At 48.3% G+C, this 19,987-nt stretch overlaps 1 protein-coding gene across 3 annotated transcripts in view; it reads right to left on the reverse strand.

Moving 5' to 3' along the window:
- Window positions 1–2,073: 2,073 nt before the first annotated feature.
- The window catches only part of Jcad (junctional cadherin 5 associated), a 41,515-nt gene continuing 23,601 nt past the window's right edge, over window positions 2,074–19,987 (reverse strand). For all 3 annotated transcript variants that reach the window (XM_006990762.4, XM_006990763.4, XM_076572517.1), the window contains exons 3-4: window positions 8,802–12,502; window positions 2,074–4,856 (exon numbers count right to left, since the gene is read on the reverse strand). In XM_006990762.4, coding sequence (XP_006990824.3) covers window positions 4,822–4,856; window positions 8,802–12,502 — 3,736 coding nt within the window. In that variant the 3' untranslated portion in view covers window positions 2,074–4,821. The remainder of the gene's footprint in view (window positions 4,857–8,801; window positions 12,503–19,987) is intronic.

A 19,987-nucleotide genomic window follows, 5' to 3' on the forward strand; every position in this document is an offset into this window, starting at 1 on the left:
ACAAGGGGCGGGAGTCAGTTCCCTCCTTCCACCATGTTGGTCAGAGATTAAAGTTAGGTCATCAGGCCTATTGCCAATTACCTTTACCCACAAAGCCATCTCACTGGCCCCCAGTTTTTAAAACTTGGGAACCGCCGCTTGGTTTACCAGTCTAACTAGCAGCAACAAGCCAAGAGCATGACGAGACAGAGTCTCTATCTGCTTACAGAACAGCCATGCTGGACAGGCAGAATCTCTGAAAAATAAAGACCCTTATTTAAAGCCTGCAGAATTCCCTAATAGAACTTTCTCCCTAACATCAAGCATGGCTATATTCTCCATGCTCTGGGTACCCATTCATGCCAGGGCTGTTTCTGTAAGTCAGATGGCATCTATCCTAGCAAGAGAGGTAGATAAGAAAGCCAAGAACTGGAGTGGTCCGTGAGTGACTGGAAATTTGTACCCAGTTCATGGAATGGACCATAGGTCAGTGAGTCTCTGTGGGGGAAGCCACACTCAGGACCTTCCACCCCAATGAGTCCCGGGGGAGAGTGATGGTGCTATGCCATCTGTCCATGCAGCACCCATATCCTGAGCCATCGCACTTGGCATCCAGGCAGCTTCTGGACCACAGTTAGACGGCAAACACAGACAGTTGTGTGAAAGAGTTATTTGGACGCAGGTTAAGAGCTAGCTAGCCACCCTGAGAGAGTAAAGGTATCCACACTGTATAGAGAAGCATGCTCCTTGGAGGCCTCCATCCTGCCATTCCACCTGCTACTTTGCTGTGTTTTGCCTTGCTCCATGTGATTATTTCTCTCCTGCCTTTACCTCCCACAGCTCAAAAGTCCCCTGGACTACCCCATTTGGAGGAGACCACAGGGCAGTCTCCAAGACCCTTTCCACTTGCCTTAGGTGCTAAGGAAGCTGGGCAAAAGAATGAGCAGACACAAGGTTCCTACAGGTTCCAGGGCCTTATCCTCACCACACTTTATGATTTCTGGCATGCTCAGCTTGCCTGACAGGCCTCAGTGGGGACTGGAGTGGCAGCTGACCCAGATGATAAGGACTTTGCTGATTTTTACCATCTGGATAGAGGTCACGGTTTTCCCTGACTCTGACATGTGGTTTTCATTGCCAAGCTCGGCTTCTCGTCCTGAACTTGCCTTGGTCTCCTCCTTGCTCGGTGTCACGCACCTGGGCTCTGCTGTGAGGTACAGGGAGGTGGACTTGGGAGAGGCTGCAGCAGCAGGGTGGCTCTGTCCTGTGAGGCTTGCAGCGGACTGTAGACTGGGCTGTCTGCAGCCTCCCAAGCCCCTCCCTGGCCTCTGCTACATTAATAATCCCAGTTGAGACAGAGGCTCTCAAAGTCAAGGCCACCAACAGGCAGGAGTCTAGGCTGCCTCCCACAACACTGCTGAAGCCTGGACTGTTCAAGTGAGCAGGCGGTCAGACCACAGGGACCTTTTCAAGGGGCTGCGGTCTGAATTTATAGACTTGACCTCACCATTCTTCTTTCTAACAAAACATACAGGCTGGGGACCAGTCTTTCTATGGTGGTATTTGATCGTTTCCCTCTTCTTCCAATTGAGGGTCAGAGAGTGAAACAACCCACGTTCTGGGACAAGGACCTCCCACCATTCAGGCTCTTCAAAGGCCATTTGGAATGTGTCTCTTAGATCCTGTCCTGAGTGGCAATTCCCCTCCCACACACAGATGTACAGAATGTGCAGTCAAAAACAAAGCAGAAAGAAAACGAATCCCTGGCTGCAACAGCTTCGGCAGTATTCCCGCCTCACCCAAACTCCAGCTGCCCCCGCACAGCCGATCCCGCACACGGTGCTTCCCAATGCTAACAACTGCTCACAAGACTTCTACTGCCCCCCGGTCACTTTGGAGGAGGCATTGGGCCAATGATGGTGCATTTATTATCTAATCATTTCAAACAAACAATAAAAAGTTGAATCAGGCAGACACACTCCTTGGGCGCCACAGGATGACATATGATTTTGCAGCTAGCAATCCTTTTTGTGGCTTTCAACTCAACCAGAACCCACCTCTACTGTCCCAGTAAGGGAGCCACAATACCGAAGGTGATGCACATTCAGGGTGTTTATTAATAAAGGAAATAAATGTTTATAATTGTGGAAACGATTCTGATGGTCCTGTCCAGAGGCCAACTGCATCTTTAGAGGGTTCCTGGGATGACAGAAACACAACTAAATATGGTAGTAGATACCTCATCTTCAATCCTTCAGAAAAATTCCCCCACAGAGGCCAAAGACTACCATCTCCCCCTCCTGAAATTCCAGAAACAACACAGGCACAATTCCTCCTATCATTTTTAGTTCAAATGGTCAAAATCAGAACTTTTAATTTTACAAGTTCCAAATTATTGAATGCTAACATGTGTAATGAGAAAAGTAATTGACAAACACAGAACGTTGGAAACTTTCTCCACCAACAGTCAAGGGCACATGTGAAATTTACAAAGGGAATGATGGTTAGTATTGAACTCAAGACTTCAGCAAAACAGTTTTTGGTCAGATATATATTACCTTGGATATGAAAAGTTAAAGGTAAAATTTTCAGGTTACTAAGTGTAATGTTACCACTTCCTTCCAAAAGATTTGCATATGGGCTTGGATCTGGAAAAATTAAGGTTAAAGTATAACTATTCACTATTTTGACCGAATGGTTGTAGGGAAGCATGATATGATTTCAAACAAGACCAAGTGGAAGAGCATCCCATTTCATACTGAGATACATAAGGCACGACAGTTTTCCTTCAGGATCCTTCTCTTTCTCTTAAAAAGTCTTTAGATGGTATCAGGTCATTTGACAGGAAGTCAGTACAGCACCAGTGTGCACACAGACGTGCAGACATGGGGTCTGTACATGTGGACACATGCACAGGGCCTTTTCACTTCATTTTAAGGAAGGATGTGCAGCCCCACCGAGTCCAGGAGGTGGCTCAGCCTTCACTTGGCCCTAGCAGATGATTCGACCACCACTGCAGATCACCAACTTGCTTGTCCACTGCGCCAGGGAGACCTACATCCCACACCCCTTTCCATGAAAGAGAGCCAAGCTCTGGACGCAGACGAGCATGGGGAACAGGTGCAAGCCAAGACTGCAGGTATGGACATCTAGGAAGGTGTGTCAGTCTATTTGGATTCTGTTCTGTGTGGTCCAGTCAGAACATGTGAGGTTCTTAGGAAATAAAATAATATTGTTTAGATAAGAGGCCGTCAAAATCTGTCTTAGGGCCCGGGGACAGACCAGCCATGGACTCACACTAGAGGAATTTGACATGTATGAAAATAGATTAACTGTCTCAAAAAAATTAATAGAGAGGGAAGCAAAAAAAGAGGAAAGGAGAGGGAGGGGGAGAGGGAGGGAGGGAGGGAGGGAGGGAGGGAGGGAGGGAAAAGGAGGGGACAAAACCTTTGGAAAATGTTAGCCAGCAAGGGTATCTTCCTCAGACAGAAGAGGGAAATGCCTCAAAATGCATGAACTGTGCAGGCAAATGCAGTAGCAGAACCACGGGCCTCTTGGTACTTCATCACAGCACATGCACATGTAGCTGCCACCTAAGTACTGTCTCCAAGCACTTTTTAGAATATGCAAGATTAGGTAATCAGGGTGATTCTAGACAAAAATAGATCTTTCTCTAAAGGAGCAAGGTGGTGGTCAAGAGAAAAGTTTCTTCTCTGCAGATTCCCCACAGAAATACAAGATGAAACCATGAGGTTTTGGCAATCCTAGCTGACCTGGCTGCAAATGACCATGAGGTTGTTGGCCAGTTTTGAGAGGGGTGACTTGAAATGCACCCTCCCAGCTCCGTCTGCGGCAAAGCATCTTTGTGAGGATGAACGAACTTGCGACTGGTCTTCACTGACACTCTTGCCACCGCGTTCAAAGGGGCAGAGCTGAAGTTGGAGCAGGGGTATCGGCTTCGGAGCCGAGGTGGGCCCTCTTGGGTCCCTCACACACACAGGGATAGACTCTTAAATAAAATAGCACTTCCTTAAAAATCTGCCACCGAAGAACTGTTTATACATCATAGAAAAATAGCCATTTTATAAAAAGAAATATAGTTACTTTGTTACCATGGTCTATTTTAAACCAGCAATTACTTTTCATATAAAGACTATCTAGACATTCACACAGAGAGTAACACCTAGGAAAGACTGAGTGCAAAGCGGAGCGCAGCACGCTGGCTCCAATGCTGTGAATCACCCCTTGGGTGAGTTACAGCGCGAGTGTGACCCTGCGGGGACAGGAGGAAGCTGCTGGAAGTCTGGGAGCACTTACTTGCTCACCAGTTACCCCACGCTGCCGAAGGGGGAGTAATAGAAATGGGTCATACATAGTCACGCATATTCTCCTTCAACTGTAAGTGTCCAAATACCAAGCGGAGGGCTAGGCCACACTCCTAAACATGAGCATGAGCTGGGGAGATGCAGCAGGGAATGCGTGGCATTATGGTCCAATCAAAATCACCCACTGCATCTTCCACATTTGATTTTTCACATAAAACCAGATTAACACCAAGCTATTTACCAGCTCGGCTTAATCCACCAGGAAGGGGAACTGATGTGAAAACTCATTTCTAAATATAGGAATTATATATCCATGCTATAAAGACAGATGGTGTCAGCACACCACTGCTTTAGCTCTATAACAATTCTGTAGGGATGACGGATTTCCCACTGGCAGGCAGAGGAGGACTCGGAACGCTGGAAACCCGGCAGTTTCCAGAGTCAGCCTGGACAAGACAGGTGAGTTAACCAGAGAACACTCCATTAGCCAAGGTGGTGGGGTCTTCACCAGCATCCATCACACCCTCTCCACTCGGCTGGGATCATATGACTCTGCGGACAAGAAGGAAGGAAGATCAGTGGGACATTCACCTGCCATGTTTCATGTTTAATCCTCAGACTATAAGTACATTAGAGAACAAAATTCACATGTATAGAAAATTGATTTTTAGATACTTTAGCAAACTTATTTCACCAAGGAGTAAGAAACTATGGCTGAAATGCTATTTTCAAGGAATGTGCACAATCATTACCAAATAAATACAGATGAGCAAAGCTGTTATTCAGTATACTAATGGCCCTTCCTGATGCTCATAGTACAATATAAATAATAAACTCACTGACCCTTAACCAGCAGCAACACTTGACCTAATGCTGATTCTTTTTTAAAACAAACACCAACATTTATTAAGCCCTTTATTATTATTATTATTATTATTATCATTATTATTAATTTTATGTGTAGTCCTGGAACTCACTATGTCGACCAGGCTGACTTCAGAGATTGGTCTGCCTCTGCCTCCGGAGTGCTGGGAATAAAGGCATGTGCTAATGCCACTCAGCCCCCTAATGCCGATTCATTTTGATGGTGTGTGTGTGTGTGTGTGTGTGTGTGTGTGTGTGTGTGTGTGTGTACAGAGGCCAGAGGCTGACACTGGAGGTCTTCCTCAATTGCTTTCTACTTTGTTCTTAATTTTTTCCTTCCTTGTATGAACACCTTATTTTTTGAGGTGAGGTCTCTCCCTGAACCTGGAGCTCACTGACTTGCCTGACCTGGCTGGCCAATGATCTCCAGCAATCCAGTCTTGGCTGTCTCAGCACTGAGACTACAGGCATGCTACTACAGCTGCTTTTGGTTGGAGAGATCTGAACTCAGAACCCTGCATTCCTATCCATCCTTGAGAGGGACTGAAAGCATCTTTATGAACAAATTCTTCTCCTCAAGGCTTGGGGAACCTGAAATGTCACATGCATGGCCAGAAAGAAGAGGTTTCCTGTCTCCAGCTGCTACCAGCCATCAGGCAGGACCAGGACTGGCTGCTTGTCTGTCAGCACACCTTCTAGGACCTTCTCACACAACGATGACCTTCTACAGTCTGCACTGGAAGAATCTCACACTGAGCCCAGACAACCTGGATTTCCCAAATGGAGCACCAAACTGAGGGGCAGTAATGCCAACCGCCCCCGAAATAGGAAACATGTGTTGCTGAGCGGAGGCTCTCACCCTCCAAGCTCTGGAAGCTTGGCACACAACACGCATGCGCTTCCTGTGATCAGAGCTCACTGCCTTAACATTCCTAGACTTGTGTGAGAAAATGGTTGACAAATCTGTAAGAGTATAAGATAGCCATTAAAATAGATATTCTTATATCTTATAAGAATATAAAAAATATAAATAAAAATAGAATTACTACATAATCCAGCGATCTCACTACCGGGAAAGGAAATCAATATGGCTGCACATCCATGTCCACTGTACTGTTTATACAGCACTGTCTATGCCAAGAGGTGAGAACAACCCACGTGTCTGCCAACAGATGAATGAGTAAAGAAAATGTCTGTCTATACATAAATATACACACAGTGGAGCACTATTCAGCCTCAAAAAGGGGGAGATCTTGTCATTTACAATGATACAGATGAAAAACCTTGGGGACACTGTGTGATGGCACATGTAGAATTTCTTTTTAAGTTACACCTGTATTGACAGAATAGGATGGTGGCTTCTAGGAGCTAGGGGTTGGAGAAGAGAGGAGATACTGGGAGAGAATAAAACTGCACCTGTAAGATGAACAGGTGTGCTGAGGTTAGCACATCAGGGCGGATGTAGTTAGCAGAGCGCATGTGCTCTTGACCTCCATTCAAGAGGCTGTTAGATGAAGTTAATTAGCTTGATTATCTTACTTAGCACACAATATATGGTCACTCAAACATAATGTGCATCTTAAAGACAGTGGCATCTTACACACTTACTGTCAATACCTCAACAACGAAGATAGAGGAAAAAGTAAAAGCAAGACTTTTAAAAGCCTGCAGGATGGTCTAATTTTATAGAAAACTATGTCCTGCAATGCACCTGGAAAAGATGCCATATGAAGGGCCTCCATCCCATCCCCTGCAGCCCAAAGCTACACCATGTCCTTTTCCCTCTGACTGGCACATGCTTACATGCTAGGCACTGAGATATCGAAAACTAAGATTGTGCTGGGAGCACTCTGCAGGCGCTACAGACTAGAGGGACAGAGCTGGCACTTAGGGGAGCTGCCTGAGCCTGCTCACAGGATGGACTGCCCCAGGGCCACCTGGCTAAGCAGCATTCCCATGATTTAACACCGCTTGACACTGCCCTTAGCAACACCATGTGACCACACACGAAGATAGTTATAGCTCAGTGTTATATTTGGAGCTCAAGGTATGCTGATTCTGAGGGTTCCTGTGAGCACAGACGTCTTCTCATGTGCTGAGAACACACTGGAGGATTGCTAACAGAGAATGTGAAGTGCCACACTCCTAATGAGGGAGAGGCCGAGCCTCATGTCACACAGGCACTGGGCACTGAGTTGCTCCCTTCAGTTTCTGGTACACTGAAGACAACACCACACAATGTACCCGCATCCCAACACCCAAAGTTGAGGCTAAGGACTCATATACGGGGGGCCATGGAAATAATTCTCCAGAACAATAAGTTCTTTAGCTCACAGACAGTCGAGATCCAACAAAAATAGTGTGAGCCATGTAATGTTATTTTAAAATTCCTGATAACTACATTAAAACAAATAAAAAGAAACAGGTGAAATTATCTTGAATAATATACTTTATATGTCCAAAATATATTCTATTAATCATTCCAAAATATTATCATTCAACATGTAACATTTCAATGTAAAATTATTAAGCTACTTCAGGTTCTTCTGTATTGAGACTTTAAAACCTGGGTGTGTATTTTATATCTATACAACTGTCTGTCACTTCAGTTTCAGGGGATCTGATGCCCTCTTCTGGCCTCTGTAGGCAAATGGACCTCTGTGAGTCTGAGGCCAGCCTGGTCGAGGAAGACAGACCTCATCTCAAAACAACAACAAAGTAAAAATAACCAGTTGACAAAGAGCGATCAACGGGGTCATGTGGGTGAATGCCTATTATTTTGGCAGAAAATAAGAGTATAAATGTTCTGTAGCCAGCATGTGCCACTGAGCTGCCACAGCCAAGATGGAGTGCTCTGTATAATGTCCTACCTCTGCAACATAGTCAGAGTCCCGAGAAGTTGTTTACATGGATAATTTTATGTAGCTGTTTTCTTAAGTCAACTAAACCAGAAATATAATCATTCAAAATACAGGACAAATCTTGATTCTTAATTGGGAAAGCTTCTGGGTAATTTTTTTAAAATGAGCTTATTTGTTTGTTTTTAATGTATTCACTGTTCTTGTGCACGTGAGGAGGTCCACGACTCTGTGAACCGGGTTCTCTCCTATGACTTTTACCTGGGTCTCAGGGATGGAGCTCAGCCACCAAGCGTGCACAGCGAGTGCCCTGACCTGCTGGCCACCTCACCAGACCTTCTTTCTTTCTTTCTTTCTTTCTTTCTTTCTTTCTTTCTTTCTTTCTTTCTTTCTTTCTTTCTTTCTTTCTTTCTTTCTTTCTTTCTTTCTTTCTTTCTTTCTTTCTTTCTTTCCTTCCTTCCTTCCTTCCTTCCTTCCTTCCTTCCTTCCTTCCTTCCTTCCTTTCTTTCTTTCTTTCCTTCACTCCTTTCCTTCCTTCCTTCCTTTTTTTAAAGGATGACATCTTGCTTTGTAGCCCTGGCTGGCCTTCAAGTTTTTCCCACATCAGCCTCCCAGCGCTGGGACTACAGGTGTGAGCCACCATACCTGTAGGAAAGATCTTTCTATGGAGCCATTGCCATCGCTGAGCTTAGGCTACCCAGCAACTAGTCATGCTTCTGATGGTCACACAGCTCCAAACTAACACCAGCACCCGCCCTCCGGCCCGACTCCTCACCTGCACACCACAAGTCCTGATTGGACAGCTTCTCCCTCGGCACTTCCGGATGCCCATTTTCTTCTTGAGGGATGACATCCTGAGAGACAGAGGACAGATGTCCTGCTTGCCAGGCCTGGTCTCTACCACTCGGGTACATAAGGCCTCCTGAAGGCCAGGCCTGACTCGGGGTGGCCTTTAGGTGGTCGGGCTCCTCCATGGAGTTTGCACTCGTGGAATTCAGACACCTCATCCGAGACAAGGAGTTGATCTCCCTCATTCTTACCAAGCGATCTGTGTCTGCCTTCCTCGGGGGCGACGCCAATTTTTCCTGTAAACTCTCGATCATTCTGGAAGGGCTTCGGAGCCTCTTTTCGGAGCCCACCGGGCTTGAAGCCTTTTCCATGAAATGGAACAGAGTGGACTTGAAGGGTGGTTTTGCCTCCTCATCCTTTTTCTCAGGCTCAGGACTTGTGGCCTGGCTTGCAGGGAGCCCATCCACATCTGAGCACACAGAAGCCTGAGGGGCCCTGTCCCCTACAAAGAGGGGACTCGCAGTCCAGCCGCATTTTCTCCTGCCATAGAAGGCATCAGCGGCCACTGTGCGGCCCCCTGATGGTGCCAAGCTGGCCGATGAGTCCTCTCTGGATGGCTCTAGGTTGCAGGCACTTGCACCAGGCTCAGGGAGCTGGCTCTGTCCTCCTCTCCTGGCACCTGGCAGGAGGGACTCCATGGCCACCTCAATGCCCAGGATCCTCTCTGCCCTCTCCTGCAGAGACTCACTTGGGAGGACTTCCACGGAATTCTCTATACCCAGAGGCTCTGATTTATAGACACTCTGCTCTTGTCCCAGTGTGAGCCCCAAAGACCTCAAGTCTGGTGTTGAGAGGCCTCGGTATTTGTCAGCGAGAGGCAGGAGGACTTCGCTGTCCCTTTCGTCACCACCGCCCACCTCTGGAGGGGTCTCTCGGCCCAGCTGCACAGACCCTAGAGCGTCGCTGACTCTGGTGAGTTCTTGACTTCCTCTCAGTTCTGCCAGATAGAAGAAGGGGGCGGACTTTGTGTCGCTGGGAGCCATCCTGCTCAGAGGACTCGTGCTAATGTCCCGCTCACACATCCCATTCAGAACCTCCTGGCTTTGCTCTGCAACCAGGCTGCCATCTGTCCGCCGCTGCCGGACAAGAACAGCTCTGCTGTCTTCCTCCTGCGACTGGCCCCGGGACTGCGGGTGGGCCTGGGCGCGGCCAGGTCTTGGTTCCTCACTCCAGTTCTCGGACTCGTTCCTAAGTCTCCTTGCCTGGAACCCCGATTCCTCTAGCACCAGCGCTGCAGGCTGTGGCTCTGCTCTCCTCTCCTGGCTGGTTTCATGGCGGCTTCCGGTCTTGGCTCTGGAGTCAGCACAGTCCTCTGGCTGTTCTGCCTCACTGTCCTCACGACTGCTCCCACCGCTAGCACCATGGCTTTCTTCCTCTTCCTGAAGCTCCTTGTTAAAACTTTCTAACTGACTTATCAGATCCCAAGGCCGGCGGCTGACTGGTTTCAAGAGGAACTGACCAAAAAGCTGTGTGCTGTTGCACTGGCCTGCTGTGGTCTCCCCCTTCACCACCTCTGGCTTGGGTACAGGGCTGGCCCCGGGGGGCTCCCCAGAGACCCCTTTGGGCATAGATGCCTGGTTTACGGCTGGGGAAGTCCTTGAGAAAGCACTGTTGCGAGATGGGCTGAGGGACCTCTGCCCTCGGAGGTGAGGTACACTGGGCTTCTGATTTGGGTCACCGGATGCTAAGGCTGCATGCAGGTGTACTTCGGAGGCAGTGGGCTCTGGGCACGCTGGGGTCGGTGCTGTATTGCTAGACTCTCCTGGCTTCGCAGCATGGGGGAGATGTGAGCTTTTGGAGTCTTCAGGGAAACTGGTTTGGGTCTGCTTATCCCTGTACTGGTGGCCTGGCCAGGAGCCAGAAGGCTGGAGCTCCCTGGGTTTGATGAGGTGGAGGAATCTGAGGTCATCAGTTTGGCCATCTTCTGGCTCCCCCAGACCTTGCCTTGGGGAGGTTCTTCTCCAAGCCATGCTTCCCATGAGGGCTTGCAGCTCCAGGTCAGTGGAAGACATACTCAACAGACTTTGCTCCTCTAGGCCTGGACCCTGACACAGCCCATGCGTCTTATCAGCTCCCAGCTTCAAGTCATTGTTGTTCGTATCCGTATCCGGCAGCAGCGACTCAGATTTAACTGGGACAGAAACCAAACAAAATATGGTTGCGTTGGCTTTCTTCTTTGAACTTTTCTTGGTCTGAATCCCAGTTTCAAACTTCTTGAGCTTGGTGTAGGTTTTGCAGGTACCCTTGCTCTGTGGCTGCGGGGAAGAGGCATGGCTTTCTGGCTGGCTGTCTCTCACATCAGTCCCTAGTCCTCTCATGACAGGCTCTTCTGTTTGGCCAGGGAAGCCTCCATGTTCCATGTCCACAGGGATATGGCCCCGCAGCCACCGGGGACTGGAATGAGCAAAGGCTGAGCCCTGCTCATTGCCTGATGGGGGTGTTGGGCCCTGTGGTGATAAAAGGGCACCATCGTACTGTCTTTTCCCAAGAGCCGGTTCATGGGTAGCGATGCCAGAATTATAGGGTATGTCATCAAGCTTTGCCTTTTCATAGTATTCTGGGGGCAGAGCTACTTTGATATGTCGGATCCGTGGATCGTCAAATGGAATGTACTCAATGGAACCCCCGTGGGCGGCAAAAGGATAGGGGTGTGGGGGAAGACCTTGCGGGGGAGTGCCAGGCGTGGGATCGTAGGGGTTCCTCGCTACGAGGGAGCCAGGAGGAAGCGGACAGCTGGCCTCCGCTTTCTCAGGCAGTTGCTGCTGTTGGCTCTGGCTGCTGCCCATGTGCCTGGGCACAGGCTCTTCAAGGTAGGGGTTCGGAATGTGCTGCGGGGGCGACCTGTATGAAGGCGGCGGCACATACCCCGGAGGCTCCAAGCCCGTATCCAGCACGCCTACCTCATGCCTGGACTCCTTACTTCTTGTTGGCTGGGAGCCACGTGGGCCCCTGTGCTGGTGGTCCTGAAATGCATCTTCTCCCCTGGGCTGGGGGTGAGAGCCGGAACACGGAGTTTTAAGGGGTTTCCCAAACCTAGGCCGGGGAAAAGGGCCTGAGGAACTAGCTTTCTCAAGATTCCTTGTGGGTTCCAAAGGTGGTGGGCAGCTGGGAGGGTATGGTGGCACTTTGGGGACACCTGGTAAGTGCCCATCGTGCAGTGAAATGGGGATTTCTGCAAAACGCAGGCTCTCGGGAGAAAGAACTCGAGGCAATGACTGGGATTTCTTTTTGTTCTGAGATGTCAGCACGTGCTCTCCTTGAACAAACTGGTACAGGTCCTGGAACATTCTCTCTCTGTCACCTTCGGACACTTGCCTCCCTAACTTCCTTGGCTGCTCCCAGCTTTCCAAGCTCACGTTGTGCCACTTAGCAGGAGCTGGCGTCCTCAGCTCTTCTTCCCAAATGGCCTTCTTTATCACGTGCTCTGTCCTTCCTGCGACTTCCCACGGACTCTCTCTCACTTGGACAGGCAGACTGTGGGCCTGAGCCATTCTTCTGATTTCCACATCGTCCCAGCCCCGGGGACCCAGCAAGCCACTGCCCTCCTGCCTGCCTCTGCTCCGGTAGGCGTGGTCACTACCAATATGGGGCTGAGAGGACCATGTTAAGACGGGCTGATTAGAAAACCTGCAAAACAGAGAGGCAGATGTTATGTGAGGCAAAAAACACCCTTGACTGCTTCAGTGATGGATGCTCAAGATCAGACTTGGGTTACCACCTTTGAAAAATTGGTCCCTGTGGTAGCTTGAATAAGAAAGGCCCCCATAGGCTCATATAATTGAATGCTTAGTCACCAGAGAGTGGGACTATGTGAAATGATTAGAAGGATTAGAGGTGTGGCCTTGTTGGAGGAGTGTGTCACTGGGGAAGGGCTTTGAGGTTTCAAACCCCCTTGACTAGCCCAGAATCTCTCCCTGCCTATGGATCAGGATGTAGTTCTCAGCTACTGCTCCAGTGCCAGCTTGCCGGCATGCTCCCCATCATAATGATAGTGGACTAAACCTCTGAAACTGTAAGCAAGCCCCCAATTAAACGCTTTCCTTCATAAGAGTCATGGTGTCTCTTCACAGCAATAGAACAGTGACCAAGACAGTCCCCGGTCACAGGATTTTGCCAACTATAAAGAAAGCAAGGCCCACCAGTCATGGTTGTCACCAAGGGCCAAGTGGCAGCAGCAAGCTATCCACAGGAACACCAGGGATGCTGGCTGTACTAGAGAGGACACAAACCTCACAACTTCAAAACACTTGAATTAAGGGAGCACCCCGGAGGAGGAGTGTTCTCTCAAGCAGTCCCAGGACACCTGCAGACAGGCCAGGCATGGCCCAGAGCAACCGTGTAATCTGAGGGAGTCTGCTCTTCAAAGCAGCGTATCACAGCACATCAGCACCACCGAGGGACACCTACCAGACACACTGCCAGGTCCCAGGGTCCCATTCCCAGCTAAGCTCAGTGTGACTGGATAGGGTACCACACTATACATGGGTTAAGTTCCCACAGGGTGATGATCCTGGCGGTCTTGGGAACTTACTTTGCTGGGGACTGCACATTTGAATCCAGGGGATTTCAAAACCCCAGTGCCCAGGAGCATCTTAGACGTGTTAGAATCTGGGACCTTGAGGGTGACCAGGCAACAGAACACCTGCAGGGTCCCCTGGTGCTTCCAAGAACCAAAGCTCTGGCAGAGTCCCCACATTTCTCTGATGGTGAGAATTACCACACAGGTATGTTAAACAGTCATGCCCCACTGCAAAGCATGTTTCAGCCAATGACAGACTACATATACGACAGTGAAGATTATAGGAAAATTAGAATAGAGTGGACGCCCTACCACCTAGTGATATTACAGCTATGGCAACAGTATGGTGCAACCCATTACTTGTGTTTTCATGGTGATGCTGACATCAGTGCACTTACTGCCTGAGTCACATAAAGGCACAGCAGGTACAATTATGGAAACATGATACGTGGTAATGAATGAGTGTGCTATTTGTTTTATTATTGAGGTGTACCTCTGTTGGCTGCATTATGCTGAGGGCAGCCTCAGCTGCCCTCTTGGCTTCATCAAGAGGCAATGTCCTCTACTTCCTACTAGATTCGCACAATTCCAAACAATCAAATAATGATTGATGTGCCTCTCAGAATATGGTCCACCTTTAAATGACACAAGTCTATATGCATATTACCAAGTCTCTCCTTGAGAAAGCCCAGCTTCAGTAAATCTTGTTCTGATCCAGGCATCTCTACGTTTAACTGGTACATCAGGGGATTTTTTTTCCTTTTACTGGCGTGTGTGTGTGTGTGTGTGTGTGTGTGTGTGTGTGTGTGTGAGAGAGAGAGATCATCTATGTTGTGAACACGTGGGGTGCATGTGTATGTGCATGCATATGGGGGACCAAGGTTGATGAGAATCCTCCCCTACTGCTCTCCCAAACCTTATTTGTTGAGGTAGGGCCACCCAATAAAGCTCAGGGCTTGCAGATGCCGCTACGCTGGCTAGCCAGCTAGCTCCAGACAGCCCTAGTCTCAGCCTTTCAAGGCTGAGTTACAAGCAGTCCACCACAGCCACATGGCATTTTCTTGAGTGCTGGGGATGTGACCTCTATGACTCGAGCTGGTAAGGCAAGTGCTTTTAACTACTGAGCCACCTCCTCACCCTCCCCGGGAGACTCTTATCCTCAGATGATTTGGAAAATACTTCTAAGTGAGCAGTGAGGAGTTTTCACTGTATCTAGTTTCCTTGGAAGCCTTAATAAACTACCAATAGGGGCTGGAGAGATGACTCAGTGGTCAAGAACACTTGCGGCTCTTCTAGGACCCAGGTTCAGTTCCCAGCATCCATGTAGTAGCTTATCACTATCTGTAACTCTAGTTCCAGAGGATTTGATGCCCTCTGCTGGCCTTTGTGGACACCTATATGCACATGGTACAGATACTTAAAAATCATAAAAATAAATTAAAAAAATACCCTTAAACCGAAAACTACCAAAGTCCAGGCCCCACCTCCAGATGTGTGGAATTGATTGGACTATTAAGGAGCCCAACATCACTATATTTCAAATCTTCCCAAATGACTCCAGCCTGCATCCAGGAGGTTACATTACAGTTCTAATGCAGCTGAAGAAAGTGTTGGGCAATATTGCTCTGCTGAGTACAGTACCCAGATGCTCCCCACAAATGACCAGAGCTGGACACTGCACAGAAAATCCTGTAAGATGCTCAGAGAACACAGCTGCTCTGATTAGCCAGACAGAAGCATGACTCTAAAGCCATTGTTTTGAAAACATACATTAGCAAAATAAAATGTGTTCCTTGTTGAAATGAACGTTGGAAGAACACGCACAAGGCCCAACCCCAGACAGCACTGGTCATCGCCCCCACGGCTGTGTGTGAGGACCTGGGGTTTCAAGCAGCCTTAGTTGTCCAGGCATCTGATCCGTGTGCCTCTTCCCTAAGGCTTGGGGTACAAGCAGCACGTGGAGATGGTTCTTTGGTTGCTGTCTGCTAGATTTACCACGTGCTCCCACACACTCACCTAGGCTTCAAGGAGGAATGACTATCATTCCTATTTTACAAAGGAAGAAACTGAGGCACGGAAATCACTCAGTGCTAACGTTTACCAGACAGTTATGCTATGCAATACGGAGTACCAAGGGTGCCAAATAATTATCTCACTTAAAATTCACCACCGCCATTATTTCCCCCTTCGGCAGGTAAGGAAGCCGGGGCACAGAAAGGTTAATGAGCCTTCCCGAATGAGACCGTTGTAAGGATCTGGGGAAGAATGTTAACCAGGGAAGAGGAAGGATCTGGGGAAGAATGTTAACCAGGGAAGTGGAAGGATCTGGGGAAGAATGTTAACCAGGGAAGCGGAAGGGGAAGGGGAAGGGGAAGAATGTTAACCAGGGAAGCGGAAGGAGAAGGCCTAGTCGATTGGCCACCGCATTCTGTTTTACTCATTCCTAGAGCTTTTGCCACTGTTGTTGTGATTGTTCATTTGTTGATGTGAAGCCTCAGGTAGCACAGGCTGGCTTTGAATTCCTGACCCTTATTCTTCCTCCCAAGTGCTGGGTTACAGGTACACACCACCAAGTCCATAGCCATAGCATTTTAATTCTTCCATTGTAAGATAATTCCGTCTCGCCTTCAGTTGTGATACATAAACAGTATTCCATAACACACCCATGATGTGACCAGTGTTGACCACTACATGGATTCTGTTCTAGCACACTTAGAGGAACACTTTGTCCACTAGCACCTGATGTAAGTCTCAGCTCATTGAGAATAAATTCTTACAGAAGGAATGGGTAGATCATGGGACATGCTGTCAAGTCCACCCTAGATAAGCCACTTCAATTTACAGCCCCACCTGGTATGTGGAGGACAGATGGGCTGCAGAACTGTCTTGGCTCTGCTTATAATTACTTTTTCCTCTTGAGATAAGTGAAATCAGCTTCTCATTATTTTAATTTACATTGCTTTGATTGTTGGTAAATACCCACACACCACCACCCCATCTTCTCCCACCATCTGTCTGGAGGTATAGCAGAGTCAAGACCATGAGGGCCAGGGAAGGACCCAAAAGCCTCCTCCGGGTCCTGTGTGACTACAGCATACCGGCACATAAAGGTCTGGGAATGGACTGGGGCAGAACACAGCTGCTACGCAAGGGGTCCTTGGTGAAGTTACATGTTACTGTGATTACTACTATTCTTCCTTTGGAGTTACTTATTTGCCTCAAGGGACAGAGTTGGCATCCAAATTACTGACAAGGCGGCTGCTATCTGCAAAGTGTAGTCATTTTTGGAGGTCTTGTGCCTCACTGAGAGGCCTACATGCTTCTGCATTTGCTGCTTACTGTTGGCTGCCAATCTTTCCACTGCTTTCTAGTTCTGGTTTTTCACAATAGCTTTTGAATCCTCAGCAGAGTACTGCCTGGATTAGGTTCTAGAAGACTCCTCACTTGGAAGTCATTGCCAGGGGTTTCCTTGAACACTACCTCCCCACGCAGGTGAGTCAGCCTTGTCTAGAACCTGCTGGAGACATCCACTTGAGTGTCAGTGATCCTGGCTGGAGAGGAGTGGACTCTGTAGAACCCTGAGGCACCTCAGTGAGACACTGTAGTGGGTAGCCATTCCAGCTTTGATCTGGAAGTTCCAACCCCCATTGAGGCTTGGGTAACGGTCACGCCTACAAAGCGGGGCCAAGAGAGGACCCTGAAGACCCAGGATCCGGATGGGCCAGCTCTCTTAGTTCCTGGACCCTGGACGCTGGAAGTAGACCAAGCAGAGTTCTCCAGAGAACACCGCCGGACTGCGACACACCTTCCCCAGACCCTGTAAACTATCCCTTCACTTGGAAGTTACCCTACAAAGTAAACCTCCCTTTGAACTACGTGGAGTGGCCTTAATGATTTCACCAATAGACACTCCCTGCAGCAGTCACAGGCTGAACTGTGGGCTGGTCTTCCTCCCTCTCAGTCTGGCACTCAGTGGGCTTCGTCTCCTCCCGTCCTCACTCCTCAGTGGTCTACCACTTTCTACAGTGGCTGGCTGACTTTATCGAGGAAGTCACAGTGTGGCTCTAGCTTCATGGTGAGCATGCTTAGAGAGGAGATGGAAATCCCAACGTGCTGTTTGTGCATGCATATGCTGTGACCCAGACCAGACGACGGACAAAAATGACATAAACAGGGTGAGAATACAGACAGACTGTGACTTCCTATTGATGTGATGTGGGCAGTTTTCTGCTCTGTGCAAAAAAAGGTTATCATCCTCACTTCGTCAAAACTAATCAAAATCACTAAGCATCCCAGGATAAATTTATTTACATGATACATCCAAATCCCAAGTTACAGAAAATCCAGGTACACCTGGGAGATTTTAAACGAACTATTTTCTTTGCATAATTTTATTTATGTGTATGTCTACTTGTATGTGTGCATGTCACATAGCATAAGTGTCCACAGGACAGAAGAGGGTGCCGGATCCCCTGAAGCCAGGCAGTTGTGAGCACCTTAATGTAGCTACTAGGAGCAGACTCAGGTCACAGGTGCTCTCACTGTGAAACCATCTCCTAGCCCCATAAATAATCTATTTTAAATATCAGTCCATCTGACACAGAAAACTGTTATGCACTCTGAGATGTAGCAGCCCACACCTAGAACCCCAACACTTGGAAGGCTGAAGCAGGAGGATTGAGTTTCAGGTAAGATGACTACATAGTGAGACCCTGCCTCAAAACAGCAAACCAAAGAGGAGGACACATCTCAGTACATAAGGATGCTTGCTGCCAAGCCTGATGGCCTAAGTTTGATTCCCAGAACCCACATAGTAGGAACAGAGATCCAACTCCTGAAGATTGGACTTAATCTACACACACACACACACACACACACACACACACACACACACTGAAGCAGCAGCAACAAAAACTATCAAGTAATCACTTAGCAACTGTCTACTTTGAACCTAGTGTGAACCAGGCCATGACAGGCATCAGTAGAACCCACACAGGGAATGTTCTGTAAGATTTCCTTCAGACAAGTCACCATGTGCAGATTCTCTACCAGCTTTGAGACACAGTACCCTGCATCACACAAGTCAAGTGCTACCTCATACCGCTTTCAAAGCTTCAAGGATGTTCATTAATGCTTTTGAAAAAAACAGGGTGAGATCAAATTTTTCGGAAAAACAAACAAACAAACAAGTAAGAACTAAAGATTTAGCACAGACATTGTTAACAATGGACTCTGCACAAACGTGCTGGGCACACTGATACGGGGTGGGAGAGAGATAAGATGGCACAGTGAATGTGAATCCGGACGACCCCACACACACACACACACACACTGAAAGGGTGAGAGGACAAGCGGGGCTGTGCTGAGTTCCCAGAGGACAGGATGGGGAGGCGGCAGGGTAAGCCTCCCTCTCAGCCCCGCATTATCATGGCCAGAGCAGTGAGGTCAACGGGATAAGTGATAAACTGCCTGGAAAATATTTGAAATACAAACATGAGAAGAGTAACACGTCTAGAGGAAACCGGCAGACACACTCCCTGGTTCTGCGAGGTAATTAAGAGAAAAGTCAGGAGGAGTCTGGGTTCCTTCACCTGACTCTTTCCAGCCCGAGAGAACTGTTCTTTGACTTTCACTTGGTTGTTTCCCGCAGTGTCTGGGATCAAACTTATGGTTTTACACATGCGTGCTACCACTGAGTCCCAGCCCCAGGCTGTCCTTTAAGATGTTTTATTCCATGTGACTGTGCATGCGTGTGGGTAAGCCCATGTAACAGTGCATGTGTGGAGATCCAAGGACAGCCTGTGGGAGTCAGTTTTCTCCTGCTACCACGTATGTTCCTGGGCTTAACGCAGGCCATCAGGTTTGGTGGCAGGCGCCTCGACCCTTTACCCACTGAGCCATCTTGCTGGAGCCCTGTCTTCTTTTAAAAGCAAGTCTAGAGGCTAGGAAAACGATCTGGCATCTAGGTAAAGCACCTGCTGAGTGAGCAGGACCAGTTACACACATAAACGCAGGATGGGTGTGGCAGTTCACCTGTAACCCCACAGGTTAGGAGGCAGAGACAGGGATCCACGGGGCAAGCTGGCTATCTAGACTAGAGAATCAGCAAGCTCTGGGTTCACATGAAAGACCTGCCTCAACATATAGGATGTGGAACAATCAAGGATGACACACGATACCAACCTCTAGCTTCTACACACATGTACATATGCACCCTCATGCACATGCCCCCCAAATACATGCATACCTGCACACACACCACACACAAGCTAAAAACAAAAAGGTAAGTCCAGTACTTAGAATGGAAAGCACTGATTTTTAACTGCTGTCACATGCTCTGATAGGATTATCTTCTCAGTACATTCCAGGGTCATTATGACTGACTTGTGACCATCTGGGCACAGGATGTAGGTGTGGTCTAGTAAAACATCGAGTAGAGGAGTGCTGCCTTGCACACTGACCTGTGCAAAGGGAAACACGGGCACTGCAGTCACCTCTCCCTACTCCATGAACATCATCCTGAACCCATGGGGTGACTCAGGTCCCGTCACTTGTCTTTCCATGTAAAGGTCAGAGTGGAGATCGGAGGTCCT

Source organism: Peromyscus maniculatus, chromosome 5, assembly GCF_049852395.1.
Source record: "Peromyscus maniculatus bairdii isolate BWxNUB_F1_BW_parent chromosome 5, HU_Pman_BW_mat_3.1, whole genome shotgun sequence".
Lineage (NCBI taxonomy): Eukaryota > Metazoa > Chordata > Mammalia > Rodentia > Cricetidae > Peromyscus > Peromyscus maniculatus.